At 47.0% G+C, this 19,261-nt stretch overlaps 1 protein-coding gene across 6 annotated transcripts in view; it reads left to right on the top strand.

Annotated features, from left to right (window-relative positions):
* The window catches only part of LOC122369137 (Y+L amino acid transporter 2-like), a 43,206-nt gene that overhangs the window by 8,231 nt on the left and 15,714 nt on the right, over positions 1–19,261 (top strand). For all 6 annotated transcript variants that reach the window (XR_006254359.1, XR_006254360.1, XR_006254358.1 and 3 more), the window contains 2 exons: positions 8,403–8,528; positions 10,616–10,709. Coding sequence is in view for 3 of the 6 variants with exons in the window: in XM_043343594.1 (XP_043199529.1) it covers positions 8,403–8,528; positions 10,616–10,709 (220 nt within the window). In the remaining 3 variants the exon portion in view is untranslated. The remainder of the gene's footprint in view (positions 1–8,402; positions 8,529–10,615; positions 10,710–19,261) is intronic.

The raw sequence follows: 19,261 nt of genomic DNA, 5'->3' as shown, positions 1-19,261 counted from the left end.
CATCAGTTTCTCCCGTTATCTGGGACACCGGGCGAGAGCGTATCCACCCACAGCCTCCCCATTACGCGGGTGTCTGTCTACTGCAGAGCTGCCGACGCGGCCGGCCGTCCCGCCCCGACATCCGGCTGACTTACATCTCGTCGGATAAAAATACACCCCTGTGACTCGGCCGTTTTTGTGGGTGGAGGCGGCTGTCACGGTTTTTAGCAGTGGGCAGAGGAGTCGGAGCGTCGGTTGTTGACCGGTCGGCTGTTTGGCTCGCCACGGGGTGCAAATAGCTCTCTCAGGCAGGGTTGTATACCAATCAAGTCGATTGAATTGATTGATTTGATTCAACGCGTATTTTGAGTTGATTGGATTGAGTCGATTGACTTTTCGAGATGACTGGTTGACTGACTCGTTTGACTTTAGCGACTGGTTGACTGATTTGATTCCTGAAAATTAGAGTGACTCGTATGATTGAGTCGATTGAATGGAAAATTCAAATAAGTTTTAGTTGACGAAAAATAATGACACCAATTGATGACAGCAAAGATCACAAAACTACACTGAAAACTGCTTGTCATCACAACTGCAATATGGGGTAGATGGCCAAATAAAGAACAGGCCTAAACAAAGTAAACATGAACAGCCAACTTTGACTTTCAACTGCAATAACTGCTCAATCCTGTGATAGAACCTGGCGATGCACCTACCTACCTTTCTGCACTCAGCAGGATTTTTTTTTTTTAATCCAGATGATAAAGTGCAAGGACCTATATACTAATAAAGTGTGATTAATTAATAATTCACATCTCCACATCTCCTCAGAAACAACCCCTATAAATATCTGAAACCCCTACAAAAATAACTGAAACAAAAGCGCCGTTTTCGTCTCGCTAATTACGTTTACGTAAATTAATAGCTAATTTGCTGCATTGTTTAATTTGCAGCAGAACGTTTGTTGATCCTTTTCTCCTGAGAGCCTAAGCATAACATACTTAATATATTTCATTTTCCTTAAAATATTTTACCGAATATTATTAAGTGGTTTTATTTCAAATGAAATAATAATTAAAACGAAATTGGTGCTGTACAACCGATTTATTTTATGATGATCTACCATACTACTTGATAATCAATGACGTCATCTTCCCAAAAAATCAAAAGACGTAGAATAAGGATTTATAAAAGCTTAGCATACTTATCGGCAAAACGTTTTCTTTGTTTGTTTTTTTCGCAGTCGCACCGTGCCGTTTTCGCTTTTTAATTTTCCTTTTCCTACTTCCTTTGTCCTTAACTTATCCTGTGGTTCCAGAGTCCCTGTCCTTTCCATTTCCCTTTAAATATATTTTTAATGCTAATCCCTATTGCTATCCCCCAGTCCTAACAGTTTCAAATTGTAATGCAATAAAATGTTTTGAATTCTTCACATATAACCTATCTACCTTCGTTGGTACTGTTGGTAGCCAGTGACACATCTAGGCAGGTAAGTAGGTACCTACCTGCTTTCCTGCTGTCTTCATAAAGCATACCTAATGAAGTTGTCAAATTTGTAGCACATTTTCAACACTTTCATATGGTGTCAGTGTGGCATGAAACCTAGCTAGGTTCATTATGTTCAGGGTTCAATTCAGAAGAGCTCCGCATACCTCAAATAAGAGACAGACGGGGGCTTTACATGGGGTAGATGGCCTGATAACTTAGCTGGAATATGGCCAAAATTAAATTGACAACTTTTAGGTGAAAGGTGGTGATTTGGGTTAAGGGGCGTTTGTTGAAGTCAACTACTGGGTTATTTTGCACCCATTAAATGAAACTTCTGCTTCAATTCTACCCATTGAACCTCAATATCATGATCCACCTGTCCATCACTAGGTATCCTTCCTTATTACATAGAAACTTTGAATGGCATGGCAATTTATAATTTTAAATGACAATATTTTTATGTTTCTTCTGTAGGTAGGTAGGTAGGTAGGTACACCAGACTGCTATGGACACTTTTCCAAGTTGGTGGGGCAAAAAACCTAATGTATATCTTGGTTTGAGTCGTTTGATTGAGTTGATTGATTCCTTTCATTGTCGCGTTTGAGTCGATTGAATCAATTCCCGAAAACTGCTCTGACTTGATTGATTTGATTGGTTTCCCAAATTTGTCGTGATTGAATTGATTGCTATTGATTGAGTCGTATACAACCCTGCTCTCAGGTGAAATCGATCCGGCTCTCTGGGCACAGCGAGAGAGAGCTGTCACTGCCGTCGGCCATTATTGTCCTTACTCAGCCGCCCATGACCCGGAAATATCGAATTACAATCCCAGCACTGATTGATCAGTGACATTGGTGATGCCGATATCGCTATTGGATGAACACTGAGCAGAATACAAACAAATCGTTCAAAATTAGTTGCTGTTCTTCACGTGCTGTTTATATTTTAAACGCATAAAATGAGTCAAGACAGTAGTGTTCAAGCAATGTTCCCCATTTTCTTTTCTCGCACCTCTTCACAGTAGGAAGCGGTGACAACATTGCCCAGGATGATCAATGACATGTGGACAGGCTGGGGATCTTCTCCATCTGAAACTGGCCGGGACCAGGGCGGCCGGTGGGGGCCGGGGCGGATGGGGGTCAGTTGGCCCCTTGCCGCCGAAGCCCGTGACGCCGGAGGCACCGCCCGCTCGGCGACCAATCCGGCGCAGTTGGAACCACGTGGTCTGCGCCAGAAATAGAGCGCTCGCGCCGCCGTCGTCGCCGCCGACGGCCATCGACCGACGCGCCGCCGCCGCCCCCACCCTCGTCGCCGCCTCCGCGCGCACTCGTAGCCCTGTGACGTCATCACAACTGCGTCTCTGCGACGATCGCGACGCAGCCGGAACTGCGCCGAAGTGGAGTGGGAAAAATGTGGAAATGATTCGGAATATGATGCAACAAGAAGGTTAAAGCCCATTTTTGTTGAAACTTGAATTTGCTCACCTTTCAGCTGAAATCACTTTGGTAATGTCAAAAAGAAAAAGACTACACTGTAAACTCATTTCAACAAACGTTTGTTACTTTTACAAGGAAAATTATTTAGCGCAAATCCCCGCACCCTTTGCCATGTCATCGAACGACCCTATTGTTTGTCATGGTAGTTTTTCTTACAACCCACTCACATGTAGTTCGTTAGACTAGCTACCAAAGTTTGCTTTGTCATTGTTGTGTGAACGACTGTTTTCCTAGTTATAATCATGCGGCTACTAGGTAAAGACCTGCGCATGTTTGCATTCAACAGGGCTGAGCCGTGTACTTGTTAAGTCAAATCAATGCAAATCTTAGTTAGCATAGTAATGTCTACGTGCAGCAAACCTGTACTTGTAAGCAATCTACTAGTCTCAGGTTTGTAACGTTTTACAAAGAGCTCCCTTGTATTCGTCAGTTTTCTCCACAAATCGCAGGTCGCCGCTCTGCAGTCTCATTATTGCAGCAAAACAGCATTACTGAAAGTAGGTCATGTATTTAAAATGGTACATACACATTACACACACAATGGTGATGACACTCATGACCCAAGGGGCAAGGACAATAACGCATGCGAAAAGGCAATGAGCGTCATCATCTTATCGAGTACACTGTAGAATCACACGTTTACATGCATTAGGTTTGAGTTGATAGTCAACTTGGGTTTCCTGCCTCGCAATAACTGGTTTGGGGACTCGCAACATCGAGGAATGCCTTGATTCGGAGATATGTTATTTCTAAGTCTCCGGAACACGAATTTTAAGGGGCAAACCCATTCAAATCTAAGAGGCATTCAAATTCATTAGCTAGCCCCTTGGAATTCAGGTGCTTTTTCATTTTTAGAATTCTTGAGTTTCTACAGTTTGCTGTCTTCAGTGTAGCGACCCTTGCTTGCAAGCTGGAGCTTTCGCTCCTGATGAAAGCCTGAAAGAAAGCGTCGCTATATTATAGCATATATGCAGAACAATATGGCCTGGAGCAGAACACATTGTGCTTGCTTCCATAGGGGAAGCGGGGGTAACACCGCCCCCCTAAGCTTTTCACCGAAATGAGAGAATATGTGTGAAGTCTCTTGGTAGTTATTGTCTTGGTTACAATATTTAAACATTTTCTCACGTGTTTTAGGTACTTATTTTGCATGCTCCTAAAAGGTTTTCATGTATCACGACTTTTAAAAATACCTTGCATATTTGCTGCCTACAAATTGTGTGGGTAACCCCGCCACCGGTGTTGATGTTAACCCAACCCATTCCTACGAAAGCTTTTAATTGTTCAGAGATCGTGTGCGATGAGTTTCCTGTCGGTAAGTGGTAATTTTCGCAAATAATCGGTAATGGACACCTAAATAGGTATAGGTTCATCAGCTGTTTGCCAGTTTTATACAGCTGGCAAGTGCTTGGTCGGGATACATGAAAAATATAAAGTAAAAAGCAAATAAGCTGCTTATTCCCGACTTAGGAACATCTACGAACATAAATAAAGCGTGTCTTTGGAGTTTCATCACTTATCACGCTACAAACAGGAAACACCGCAACCTCAATTGGGGTAACACCGCCACGGGGTGGCGGTGTTCCCCAATAAGTGATCACAAGCAAAAATCGCCAGCGGTAAGAATGTACTACACGGTTCAAGCAAACTTATCTTACTGGACAAAGCCAATCAGTTATTTTTCGATGTAATCAAGTAAATCAAAATGAGTCTCTACTTACAGACATTCAAAAGTGCTCCCAACTCATCGAATTTTTATAAGAGAATGTGCATTTTTCTTTAAATGCCCACATTGAGCTTCGATTACACTGAAACACCGGAACACAAATCAGAAGACGCTTACCTGCGTGCGGTCAATAGGAAATAACGGATTTTTACACTTCACATTTCATACTTTCGCCGCCAGATGGGGTGGCGGTGTTTCCCACAGTGGCGGTGTTACCCCCGCTTCCCCTACATCACGCACTTATTTGACAAATTTCTCTGATTCAATCTGCATTACTATCAGTTGAAAGACATACATTTCATTAAAAAATGACAAAAACGACCGAACACTGTTATCACCTACCATTTTCACGGAAGTGCGCAGGAGGCCACATCACTGCACGGCGGTTGGTGCGCAACTGAAACTTTCAAAATGAAACGGCCGGAAACGTTTTTGGCGCCACCTATATAACAAGTAACAGCTTTGTATATGTTACTACTAACACGTCTAACTAGCGTAACTAAGTCCGTGTTGCAAAGGTGTAGCTGATACCTTTGACAAGGACATAGATTACATAAGTATGTATCAGTATTGTTGCAATGGTGTAGCTGGTTCTTTCGACAAGGATATAAATTACAAATCATTAGCAAATCTATGTTCCATATTACGAATAAGACCCTGGTAGTTTTCACAATAGCCTCCATAATCCTCGTCAATTTTATGAATGGTCGACTAGGTGCTGGGGCTGATACTAGTATTTGCCCTGTTGATTCAACCAACTATGACAAGATATTCGTCGTTCGACATAACCTTTATTAGTATTTTTGACAATCGCTCGTCGTTGTACGACAACCCCTTGTCAAAATGAGTTTACAGTGTAGAAATAATGCTTTTGCACAAGCCTGAATAGCTAACCCGGCACTTCTTTGGAATAATTCGAGTGATATTCGCTACCCATAGGATTTTGTTCTGATAGCAATAGATGTTGCTATTATTTTTTTAATGAGGCTACCAAGAAGTATCCAGCATCCTCGTCGTGGCTTGCCACCCCGCCGCACAAATCTATGAAGATTCAGTCACGCATCGGAATGTGCTCATTAGGGTTCCCCAGCCATTAATTCCCAAGGGTCTGTGTTGTCCTGCTCATTGTTATTCAGCCAGCAGCACTGACGCCCGGTGTAAAACTGACGTACAACGCGGAGCCGACACGCAGGCTTCTTGTGGAGTTCCTTCGTTCAGGCACGAGACCTACCCGTCACTCCTTCTTTACATCACACTCGGAAGGTTTATGGTGGCGTCAACTTTTGTATCCCGCTTCAAAGCACGATTTTTATCTTGAATTTGCGTGACAAGCTGGCCACCAAGCTTTTTGATTGTATATTTTGTAATCTCACAGGCCCCAATGCAACTACCTTTCGATACAACTCGTCGCCATAGACTGCACGCCGAAATGCCGGAGGACCGTTCGATCGATGAGTTGTTTTTCAGCCGGCGACCTGGCGACCACGGAATGAGTGCGGTCAGGCATATTCCGGCATCATTAGGGCAAAATGGGTTTTGTGTGTGTTCGCTTGGCGTATACCAGTGAATCAATCAACACCGGAGGCAACCGACTCGTATTCGTTGAGGAAAGGCTGTTCGTTCAGAATTCACGGTTCATATTAATTCATTTTTACTTGTCTTGTACACATGCCAAGCTGCCCATGAAACTCGTCAAATAAAACGAAGTCAAATCACAGCACACTTTTTATTTTAGGAATTAGCAATTAGCCATGAAGCGTTTCTATAGGTAATCCAGATTGACTTTGCGATTTGTCTCATAATTCGTTAGAGCCCCAATTAATTAAAATGGCACACACAAAAAGGATGTCACTTGGATACTAGTAGTGAAGTTCGTTGGTTTCAGAATCACTTATGGTCTGCCTGGCAAGGAATCCATCAGTAGATGTCCCATATGATGGTAGATGTCATCCCCTGAAATCTCTGTTCGTGGTGAGCCCACCGGTATTACGGGAGATCGGGAGACGATGGATCGTGTGTCCTGGGATGATGGTAGACGATTTGTCCGTGGAAATAAATATTGGTAGTCGAGGTTCTCATGAAGAGGCGTTGTTAAATGAACTTTGAATTAAGATAAAGTGATACTTGCAGTTGAGCATAGCTTTGAATGCTGGCTTATGTTTATGCATGAATTCAGCCTTGAATAGCAACTTTTTGTTCCAAGTGACTTATTGATTTATTGTCTATTGATAACTTAAATTCTGATAATTATTTTACCATTAGAATGTGACAACCGTTATTTATATGCAGCATTAATTATTTGGCTGTATTTAATCAATTTCGGGTTCAGAAGTCACGTACGACTGTACTCGTAAATGGCAGCCGTAATTGAAGCTGCTGACGTAAATACGACCCTCGATGACCTTTAATTTCAGGACGTGGATTTTCTCTCCGTCACAAACTGAACGTGACTCGATTTCCGAAGAACGTTCAGCGAGACCGTTTATCATGCTTTCACGCAATAGACGTCCCTCCAAGAGATCTCCTAGCTGCTATATAATTATGTTCTTATCTGCAATTTTATTCCACCCTGGAATATTTCACACTTCTCGTTTCAGATTGCTAGCAACTAGCAAGGCTGAATAAGTAAACACCAAACATAACGTCAAGCGATTCTTTCAAATATCGTCGGACAAATTCACCCCGCCGGGATCGTATCACACACGAAATACTTTGTCATGAGGTCAGTTAGGATGGCGGCGCGGCCGTCCCACGGCAGTCAGATGGAATGGTCTCCTCTGTCAGCTGGTGACCAATCGCCATAGCTTATCGCCGCCTGTGCTGACGTCATCGGCCCACTATTCCGCGCACGACGTTCATTACTCGCTAGTATACGAGCTCGGAGCACACAGTGACACCCCCACCGGTCCGCAGACGGCCCGACAGAGGAGACCCGTGGGAAATGCTCTCTGTTGACTCTGTGCCGCCTTCCGACCGCTGCGGCCCCGCGGGCTGTGTTTAGGGGGACTGTGGGCCGGTCTCGGCCATCTGTCACACCGTAAAGCATCACTAAGCCGCGCTGATGTCAACAGGGCGCGGAGCAAAGATCCGTTAGCCGGGTAACGATGAACGCAGCTGCTCCCCGCGCCCGAAAACAAGCAGTTCGCAGCGGCGACTGACGCCGAGCACAGCTGGTCTTGAGCGAGTAAATATGTCAGTTGATGAAGCCTGCTGCTCTGCGCAGTTTTTGCCGGTGACTCAGAGGGGACAAATGAGCAATTGCTACAGCAGTTTGCGAATAGTTAGCTTCTTTGGTCACTTTATTTTACGGAAAAATATCAGCTTGAAATTCGAATTGAACAGGTCGCACATTAGCGACCGATGTTTTGTCATTTGAGATGTTATGTCGCGCTGTTTTCGGTGCATGTGTGACCTTGTTCACAAGTATACCTAAGTGTTAGGTATGAGTATGCGTCCATTTTGCCAATGAGTAACAATGCAACGCATTCTTATGAAATAAAAGAAACGGCACTAAACGGCCAGTGTCTTAGCGTTTGCGACGACACAACAGAAAACTACTATGCAAACGGTTCAGTTAGATTACAAACCCAAATAAGAGCAAAGCACCTCTCATTAGTCAATCATGCACGTATATTCCTTGCAAAAGTCTCACTGTGCTCAATTGGGTTGTAAATCCATGCACTTTCTGACCATATGTTTTGTTCTTTTCGCAGGCGTGCTGACGTTCGTCAACTGCTACAGCGTGACATGGGCTACGCGCGTGCAAGACATCTTCACCTTCGCCAAGCTGTTGGCCCTGGTCATCATCATCATCACCGGCATCTACATGCTGGCGCTGGGTCAGTGGCGGTCAATGGGGTCACGGGATCACGGAGTCACGGGTCATTGGGATGGAGGGGTCAAATGTGAAAGGACATGGTCACGGGGTAGGGTCAGGGGACACAGTCGGCGATTAAATGTGGAACGATTTGTCACTGGAGAGTTATGAATGTCGCAAGTCTTGGCATACCGATCAAGCAGTCGATGCTACCGACTGTTATTCGGGTACGCCTCGGGAGTTTCTAGTTGGCAAACGGGCTCAAAAAGGAACGTAGATCCATCATTCTCCAATGGGCAACGTTTTACGATGTACTTGGAAATTTTGAAACATTAGTTTGCATTGGTAAACTGCGAGTTTGTAATTTGCACGGGTCCTCACCACCTACCCATTTTCAAGAGATAGTCGTGCTCACAACGCCAAAAAGTAGTCGCCAATCTATTCAGTAACAGTTTCAGGCTTACTAGCAAACTCTACCTCGCAATTATGTAATTGACAAATTAATGATGTGAAGTGATCTATCTCGTCTTGAAACACACTGCGCTAGCAATGCATGATAACCTTTCTATTTTCGAGGTGCAAGTCAGTAGTCACCCATGTCATCTTTATTTTTGCAGTCGTATCACACTTCAGCCAAATGTGCATTCCAATTTGTCACACCTCACGGCTCAGTGAATGTCACTGCAGCCCCACCCTGTCAGCACTCTCCATTGTCCAGCTTCACATGAGCCAGTGCCGCATCGGCCGGCGACGGCCCTCTGGTAAACACTGCACTAACGCCTGCCAATCTTCACAACCGTCCATCACTGCCACTGAGCGTCTAGTCCATCGGTGGCGACCTGACGCCGAGCTGACTCACTCGGGAACGTCCAGCGCGGTGCGGCCACGGCGGCCGGTCACGGCGCGGTCGTACCTAACGGACCGTGCACGCCCAGGGGCCGTGCAGCGGGCGTGCCGGGCCGGGTCGCGCCGGCGCCGGGGGCGGGGCAGGGGTGGAGTCAGGGCGGAGGACAGCAGAGGAGACGGGTGCCCCCGACAGTCCAGAGTCTAACTGAAGTCACGGCGACAGGGAATGATTTCGAGCAGCTCGGCATCAGCAAGGTCACTGAGGTCATTTGAAGTATCGTGGAGACCCTTTGTGAGGTCATTAGGATGAATGCTCCCTGAGTCTTGTAATTTTTATCTATTCTAATATTTCCTTGAGGGAGGGTGAATCAGCGGCATCAGCCTAACAAAATATTACGGCCGTGTGCCGATGCACGAGCTGTAGAGTATAGACTGGTAGGCACCATTTGAAAGGTAAATATTAAAAGTAAAATGCATTGAAGAGCGGCTTTTAAAAGTTCAAAGACTGGCATTGTGTTCTTGTTTACAGTCTTTTACTGTGAAACTTTTCAGCCGAATAATTCGGGCATGGAGGGCTGCCGTCTCGCTTAGTCTACTCGTATGTTGATACCCGGAAAGGCATGCTTGAGCAAAAAGGTGAAGTCTCTTACTTTAGGAACGTTTCGAAATACTGAGCAGAGGCATCGGGTCCCGGAAACTGGTCAATGAATAGGGCTCTGGACTACCAAATATTCATTTACCGCAGATTCATTACAATATTCATTACAGAGCACATATGGCGCACAAACATGTTTTCATATTACTGCTCAAAAATGGTTCACTGTTTCAAGCTAAGCTGCTCCGAAGCGGACATGTTTGTCACACCTGTGGCGCGCGCCGGTGGCGCTGATGCGTCATTATTGTCACTGAGGCTCGGTGGCCAACACCTGAACTGAACAGACTGCTCGTTGGTATTGCTCCATCCAGTGTTCACTGTTACATTCAATAGGAACAACAGACGGCGAGCAAGGGCTGCACAGTGGGTTGAACTCGATCCGCTGCATCTCAGCTGCGGAAAATTAGATTTTTATTAACCGTAGGCATATTAAAAAACGTTTTGCTCTTTTTCACAATCATAGTGCGTACTCAAGCTAATCATATTTCCTGTTGCAGATCTCAGATGTTTGATCGCCTTGAGATGAAAATGCACTTTTGCGCACTACTTTATTTTTATCGAGCAGCTTGACTTCGGCTGGCATTTACGTGTTTTTCTCGCTTTCACAGGAGAGACTGCTAACTTCACCTGGGACAATACTCAGACGGATGTCACCAAGATCGCGTTATCATTCTATTCAGGCTTATTTGCATATAACGGCTGGTGAGTGTTCCTCTTCTCTAACTATAGCTCCTCTTTTGCTGACGGGACAGGGGTACCTACCGATGACGCTGCTGGGCTTGGGCGGGTCACGAGTGGTCAGTCGGCGGATCCGTCGTCCTGGTGACCGGTGGGGAGGGGCAGGGGCACGGGGTGACACACAGCTGGCATATCGCCCACCACCAAGTGTCAGACCGGATCCACTGCTGACATCGCTCTCCCTACCCCTCCCCGCTCTGCCCTCCCCTTCCCCCTCCCTCTGCCCTCGAGCTTGAGGAGCTGAATACGGCATATTATTTTGAATCTGTAGCAATTGATTCACTCTCTAATTTTGACGTCTTCTCAACAAAATAGACACAACATTAATGCCGCCGAAGTTTTCACTTCGTTATTCGTTCAATCTCCCAAGTTTGGCGACGCTTGCTTGGCCAGTTGCTTAGGGTCATTTCGAGCTTCCTTTGGGCTGGCGTTTGCCTAGAAATGGTATCCAATACTCTAGCTCATTTGTGGGGGGCTTAGATGGCCAGCGCTGTCGGGTGAGATGGAATCAGGCGACCTCTGAGCTTCGTATCATCGTAATAGTTTCCGCGTTTAGGACAAATGGGGGTAGGTGATATGAGAGATGCACACAATTTGCTCAGACGCATTAGCCAGTAAATCGCATTACGCGCAGTAAATGCGCATTACGTGCGGAGTATGTACCGATCATCGCCCGGAACTCCATTCACAACGTACATTTGCATTGCTCAAGAATCTAGAGCAAAACCGCGCGATGAGATCCAGATCAGTATCTCCATGTATCCAGTATGTTCGGTGTTGTCAATGTTTTAAATGATATTCTCATTTTGAGGTCAACAGGTGGAGGCATGGAGGCATGGACCCGAATTCCATGATCTCACGGGGACGAACGTTTTGTAAATTATTGCCGATAAACAAAGTAAAAAGCATTTCATCGTAAGATTACACAGCATAATACTGGATCCCATGAATCCTGCACTGATGCACTCATTTCTCGCAGCTGGCAAAGCGCGGCATCACAACAATGCTAACCCTTTCTTTGACTGCGACATCTGGTTCTTTGTAGCACGACGGCCACCGCGTAGGTCCTTCACGATATCTGACAGCTGTATCATGACCTCTGGGTCACATGACCTGGCCCACGGCCAACTGCCATCCTGGGGCAGCCCACACTGCACCTTTTTACGTCTGTCGGTGACCCCTGTGTCATGGTGGTCGTAGCTCAGCCAGATCGTCGTCCGGAACGCCGCCAGTCTCCATGGCACACGACGGACGAATTGAAACGCAATGGAGCCCGTCGTGGTGCTTCGGCACTCGCGTTGTACCGTGATACGAGTCGCGCCTCGTGCCGTGACTAGAGTAGCGCGTCGCGCTTGAGTCGCGTTAGTGGGTCCCATTTCAGCCGACCTGACCCTTATGCTCGGTAGTCGTGAGTGAGCCGTGAATTGGCTAATGGATTGTAACGCGTGAGGCTGCTCCAGAAAACGTTGCGATGCGTAGTAACTCTGGAAACTGTGGCGTTGTTTTTGTTTTTGTGTCTGCAAATGCGAAGCCCTTGGCAAGCGTTAACCGTCAGCGTCTGAAAGTCAACGTCACTCAAAGTTAATTGCAGCGTTACCCACCGGAGCGTGCACATGACAAACACAGTAATCAAACATGACTTGACATTGCGCCGGCGATTACCCTCGGGCCGTTGCGTCAGCGTGGGTGCGTTCCGTGCTCTCTGCTGTGTGGCATCTTCCATCAGTTCAGCTCAGTTCCAGTAGTAGAAACATGCCCAATGGCTCGGTGGTCGGCGCTGATTCTGATCGACTTCTACCTCGACGCGCCTCCTTTCTCCCTACTGTCCCGTCGGTCTGTCGGTGCGACCGTCCCGGAAATCGTGCCTCCGCTCCGTCCCAGCTCCCAGCCGATGTAGTTTGGATTGTTCATGGTCTCGTGTCCATCAGTGAGGTGTCATTGTCGCCGCCTCCGATGGCCCAATTAGCGCCTGTCTGTGCGTTTGGGGGACACATTTGACAGCTGCTGACGAGCGAGGGCGCCCGGCGAGCGTCTGGCTCCCGTCGCGCGTCGTTTCACTGGCCGGCGCTGTCCTGTGTTGACATGGTTTATCTCCTGGTTTTGAGCGGTCCAGGGAAACAGATACGGCCATAATTCCGCATTTTGGTGAGAATTGACGTACATACTACATATACACAGCGGTCTATGATTACGAGCGAGCGAGCGCAGCGAGCGAAGTGAGTCTTTTTTCAATATAACGGAAAAATCTCAGTATGAGCGGCCCGGCCCGGCCCGGCCCGGCCCGGGCTGTAACGCTTTTGAGAGGCTTATATCTCAGCAACCGCTGGACCGATTGGCCTGCAGTCTTTTTTGCTGGGTAGCCCCATCCCTTCTACCCCGTAATTGACTACTTTTGATACATCTCAGTGACCGTCGTGGGACGTGCCACGTGAAAAGTCAAGGGTGTTCAAGCTGTTTTGCAAAAGTAGTGATTTTGAGAGGCCCATATCTCAGCAGCCGCTTGGGCGATTGTCTTGCGGTAATCTTTGTAGGGTAGCTGCATCCCTTCTACCAAAGGTCGGATACTCTTGATCTATGTGAGTGACCCCCACTGCACGTGCAAATTGCAAAAAGAAGAGGTGCCAAATTTGTTCCCATTTCAATAACTCGGCCGTTACTGGGGGATTTCGCTGAAACTTGGCATACAGGTAGGCACCCACCAGGCAATGCATTCCCATGTGTTGCGGTTAGGGTGCTACTGCACGTGCGCGCGTGCAGGGGGCGCTCCCAGATCTCGAGAACGGCTGGGCCGATTGCGCTCAAATTTGGTACACGGTTGGGGACCAGTTAGTAGGGTGCCGTGCAAAAGTCAGTTTGGACTCCGTTTGCACGTGCGCACGTGCAGAATGCCGCTTCCAGATCTCAGGAATGGCTGGGCCGATTGCGTTCAAATTTGGCACACTGCTAGCGACCGGTTAGAAGGGTGCTTTGCACAAGCCCCGTTGGAAGTACCCTCTTGCCCTTCCGCACGTGCAGGGCTCACTATCTCGCTCGCTCGTTCTTCGCCCAAAAGGCGTTTTACTGGTGGTATTTAGTGCGGTTTTAAAGGGACTATCCCACCTTTAACATGGGGTTTGAGTTGAGATAGCCAAGTTTGCGGCGAGGTTCAGAAACCACTATCTATCTAGGTTGCAACCCCCGCGGCCTCTTGGTGTTGAAGAAATTCGTTCCCTTCATTTGAAAATGGGCCTTGTACAAGGCCCATAATCTTCAACATGGAGCGACCGTTAGTGTGACGTCACCTCGTTTAGTCAATCTGATTTAAATGGGTTTGTTCGTTGAAAAATCGCTTAAAACTTGGTCTGAACTTTGTTGTGGTGCCTACAGAGTAAAAAGAATCAGCTTTATGACAGTAATGTGGCCTTGGGAAGGAGGTAATTTTGGGCTGTGACGTCACATATTTGAAAGTTTGTGTTTGGAATATGGGAAGCCTAAGATGTCAAATGAAAAATAAATGCCAGAACCGTGTTCCTGGTCATCCAATCTATAAAGTCGGGCACAATTTAACTGGTTTTAACAACATTTTAGAAGGTGGGATAGTCCCTTTAATGACGATGGAGGAGATAATGACGCTATAACAGCGATTAACGCCTAAGAAGTTATTTTTTAACGGGAAGGAGCGTGATGCGTTTTATTCAGCCTGATGGTGTGATCAACCACTATGTGTCTTATGATCGTTTCTTCAATAAGATTTTGATTGTAAATATGGATATTTTAAGTCGACAGTGAAAGCAAATTACTCTGATTATGTGACATATTATAGTGCATGTATGGCCTAAACTTTTGTCAACTTTTGTTAATCCTCAACATGTCAAGAAGTGCAATGAATGAGCCATATCACTTTAGGCAATCTTTCTATCTTTAACGAAAGCAGACCGAACGACCGAACGAATCGAATTTCTTCGAAGATGCAAGGAAGAACAAGTCCTTACGAACTCGGCGCCAAGCAAGCTTCGCCCAAAATGGAGCAATAAAAGAGCAAGCGAGGCACAGGAGTTTCTCATCATTTGAAGAAAAGCGATTCATCCCAGAAAAAGACCTCTCCTCCAAAAAGTGTGTGATTTATATGCAATTTTTCACATGATGTATTCAAAAGTGTCACAATCGCACTCGAAGACCCATGAAAATAAATTCCTGCCCGGGGCCGGGATGATTCAATAAATGTCACCGAGCTTTTTTAGCGAAAACTCCGAGGGCCGTTAGGCCTGAGGTGCTTTTCGCTAAAAAAGCGAGGTGACATTTATTGAATTCCTGGCCTGAGGGCTGGAAGGTGTTTCCCATACCTGCCAAAAAGCTCACAACTATAATTGATAGTGACGTCAGCAGCCGTGTGGTTCAACGCGTTTAACCACACCCCTTGAACCACACGGCTGGCAATATTAAAGCACTGCATTAAACTTTGAAAAGTGTGGTACAGTGCACGTGCCATTAAAATGCCTGGATGTCTCGATTTAATCATGCAATGTAGCGGGTATGGGAATAAGCAATAAATGCGAAACGTTGGGTAATTTCTTGCGTTTTTCCCATTTTAAAATGAATTCAAAAGTTTAGGCCATACATGCACTATAATATGTCACACCCGTCTATTGATAATACTCTGATTATATTGGTTCAATGGAATTTCGAATTCGCTCCATCCACATTCCGCCAAATTTATGTTTAGAATGTTTACAGCAAAACATTGTATGCAACAACTTGCAGGAGGTAGTCATTCCCACCCTCTTAACCTTCCAGGCGGTGGGGGGGCATTTTTTTGCCCCCCCTTTAGTTTTTTCGATATATCTCGAGAACCGCTGCGCCGATCGTCACCAAACTTTCAGTACCCTCCCGGGAGCAGCTAGCGCACATGGTGACCAAAAATTTTCCAAAGGCTTTGATAGGTTGGCCGCTAATGACGTCAGAGTGACGTCATTTTTGCCATTTTCGACCCAAAAAAAGGTTTCGCGGGAAGAGCTGTCAGGCCTACAGCTTTAGAGATACAGAAAAATGTTTCAGACATAAAAGGTGTGAAATTAAAAGGGCTACAAAACTGCTATTTCGGTTTTTCGAATTTTTGGATTTTGACCCCCAAAAATCAAAAAATAGATTGTTTTGAATATAATAGCCAAAAAATCCAAAAAGTTTTTTGAATTTCGAAAAAACCGGAATATATGTGATAGCCCTTACCGCCTTCTATCTACATACCAAATTTGAGATCGATACCTCTTTTTTTGGCCAAGTTATAGCCAAAAAACTGTTAAAAATTGATGACGTCAAATTTTCAAACTCAATTTTTAGCAATTCTAGACCTCGTAGCGCAAAACAAAGACCACCATTAGACTCCCCGTGACGAGCTGCATCGAATCGATACCCATTTTATGCAAAAATATCAATTTTGAAATTTGACCTTTTTTGACCTGACCTTGACCTGACCTCCACCAGAAAGTGACCTAAATCGTACTTGATGGTCTTATAACCAACACCATTGAGTTGGAAATGAAAAACTGGCCATAAAACATGCATCGCATAACCTTAGTAAAGTTGGGCTCATGTGGTGACCCTTGGTGACCTTTGGTGACCTGACCTGTGACCTGACCTGGTATGACCAGTGACCTCTAATAGCAACATATGTACTAGACAACTGACGTCTTATCGCTGATTTTCGACAAAATGCGTTTTACTCGGTGTTATAGCGCTTTCCCTAGAAGCCCCGTGAACGGTGAAACATTTTATCTTTGACCTGACCTGTGACGTCATCGGTGACCCCAAGGTCAATGAAATTTGGTTTCCTTCGACAAATTTGACAGGGCTATCGAACGCCGTTCGAATTTTCCGGATCCGTCCAGTAGTTTCGGAGATACGGGGGGGGGCAAAAAAGTGCCCCCCCCCCCCACCGCGCGGAAGGTGGCTGGTAGGCCCACCGCCTGCCGGGTTAATATCTTCACTTTTCTCTCAAGCAATTAGATTACCGAATAAATTCAACTCAACCCAATTAAAGGTCTAAATGTTACATAATAGCCGTTCCGGCCTTTTCACTGATTCAGGACTAAAGAAGACGCAAAGATAGACCTCTCTTCCGGGAAACCACTGTCTCGCCTCGTACCGTCCTTCCATCACGAACCGTTGGCCTGTCACAAACCGTATCCTCGGAACTGCTACCGCCCGCTCCCTCCGCGCAGTTGTCGGAACGGAGTTGTCTGTGACCGTCACCCCCAGATACCACCGGTCTTGATGGCACCTCTCGACTCTGACATGACGGCTGTCAGTGACGGCCGGCTGCCATCCGACTGACCCCTGGCTGCTGCCTGGGGTCAGTGACCCCGTCCACCCCGTCCCGTGGCCCGCCGCCCAGTCCGGTCTCGGTTTCTGCCTCGCTGCGGTTTAAATTCACTCCCTCTCCACCCTCCCACATGACCCAGTTTGACCCCAACGACCCCTCCTGACACTCCCCTGTCGGTGGCGGTGCTGCCGCTCACGTACGGTACCGCCGACGGCCCAGCTGGGGCGGCGGCACGCTAAAAGTGGGCGTTGTCGGCGGGATGAGGGCTCGCCAATTGAAATAGATTGGCCGGAAGTGGGAATTGGATGTCGCTCCATAGCCACAACAAGCACTAATTGGCTCACTGCCAGGAGTACCCCACGACGCTTCTGAGGCTTCCATTGTAGATCCAATTTACGATGAATAACGTCTGAAAATGGGAAAGGAAGATGATCTTCTCTACACGTAAACAGCAGCCCCATAAGCGCTCTTGAATCCAAATTCTTAGCATACCCAAACGGTATACCTTTTATTTTGATCATTTTTATTTTGATCTATCGTTTAGCGGCATCTACCTGCAGGCTATGCCCATGCCATGATCATAAAAATTGTTCTGGTAAGTACGTCCTTTCTTCTTTCCCTACTCACGACTTTTCACGTTCCATATTTTCCAGCCGCTCGCCTTCGCCAACTTTCCACGCATCGATCTTCGTCGCTTTTTGCGCAGTTCCCACTGCGACCGTCTTCCTCTCGGCCTATTGCGCCACATTGTCTTATTCTTAACCTAGTGCTTCTCTCCCTTGTTTCTCTTCTTTCCCCCCCCCGCTCTCTCTCTCTCTCTCTCTCTCTCTCTCTCTCTCTCTCTCTCTCTCTCTCTCTCTCTCTCTCTCTCTCTCTCTCTCTCTCTCTCTCTCCTCTTTCTCGTACCCGCCCCATGCACTCCCCCTCTCTCCAACCGTTATATCCTGTGCCAAATGGATGACTCGGCTCGTAGTTTGTACTATCTCTGTCCCTCCCCGACCCACCCAACCCCCTACTGATGATTGCAGTGACCAACTGATCTCATCCCGTGGTAAAACGATACCCCTTCCGCCACCATTCCACCTCCAGAGGCGTTTCTCGGTCCGTCCACGCCGTAGGGGCGTGCTGCGCCGTACCCGAAGCGAGCTGTCGCTGTTTCGCGGAAGGATATTACGAAGCGCTGGGAACTGTGAAGTGTGGACAGCCAGCGGCTGGGGTCGATCGATTTACCGACGGTTCACTGCTCACATGAAGTCCCCACCATCGTCGGCGTCGATGGTGGCAGTGGTGGCGCTCTGGCGGCAATGGCTGCGACAGCAGCGCTGTTTGCCGTTCCTAGGTCGCCGGAACGGCAAACAGCGCCGAGGGTCTCTCATCAAAACACCTCTCCCCGGCCCACCGCCCTACCACGTTGGGTCACGTGGTTCGCCTGCCGGGCGCCGACGACGGCGGTCACGTGGTATCCCCGAGTGTGCCGCTGACCTGAGGCCTCTTGCACCAAACTACCTAGCTAGGTAAAATCGAAAAACCGGTTTCAGAATAAGCTAATCTAACGGTGGTAAATTTGTTTGCAATAGCCCAATACATAATCCTACATGTGCTTGCTAAATTTTGCACGTAAATTGCTACATTTGAGACTTGGACTGGGTATACATTGCAAAATAATCCAAGCATTGGTGCAAGAGGATTTTGGTGCAAGAGGCCTCTGATCATCTCGCCTGAGGCGATGGTCCGGCGACGCTGGGGATCGGGCGAGTGGGCGGCCGGCTGTGTCTGCCCCGTCCCCTGGGCTCGCCAGTATTGTGCGGCAATGGATCTCCCTAGAGCCGCCTGCTCGGACATCGGGGATCATCCCTGGGGATTATTCTGAATGAGATAATGGTATGGGTAACCTCATCACACATTATGTTATTATACAGATGGACTGCTGAGAATCGCTGTCTGACCTGCAATTGAGGCCGCCGTTAACTATTTTGGTTAAGCTAAAATGCGCTACTATAATTTTGCCAAAAACTTACCGTGCTGCAGAATCCAGCGAACGATGCCGTGGAACAGCTAATGCAGCGCCTATAGAGCACCGGACCGACACGATATGAGGACAGTAGAGCTGTCACTGGTCAGCGATCCGAGACCAGAGGACAGGGGTCGCGGAAAATTAATGGTCCAAGCTGTCCGGCTGTCACCAAGTCACGGAGCGTGTTGTGTTGGCGTCTGGCCA

The sequence above is a fragment of the Amphibalanus amphitrite genome, unplaced genomic scaffold (assembly GCF_019059575.1).
Source record: "Amphibalanus amphitrite isolate SeventyFive unplaced genomic scaffold, NRLGWU_Aamphi_draft 001010F_arrow, whole genome shotgun sequence".
In the NCBI taxonomy this organism is placed as follows: Eukaryota; Metazoa; Arthropoda; class Thecostraca; order Balanomorpha; family Balanidae; genus Amphibalanus; species Amphibalanus amphitrite.
Note: the sequence above shows the minus strand (reverse complement) of the source record. Positions and strands in the feature narration are given on the sequence as shown.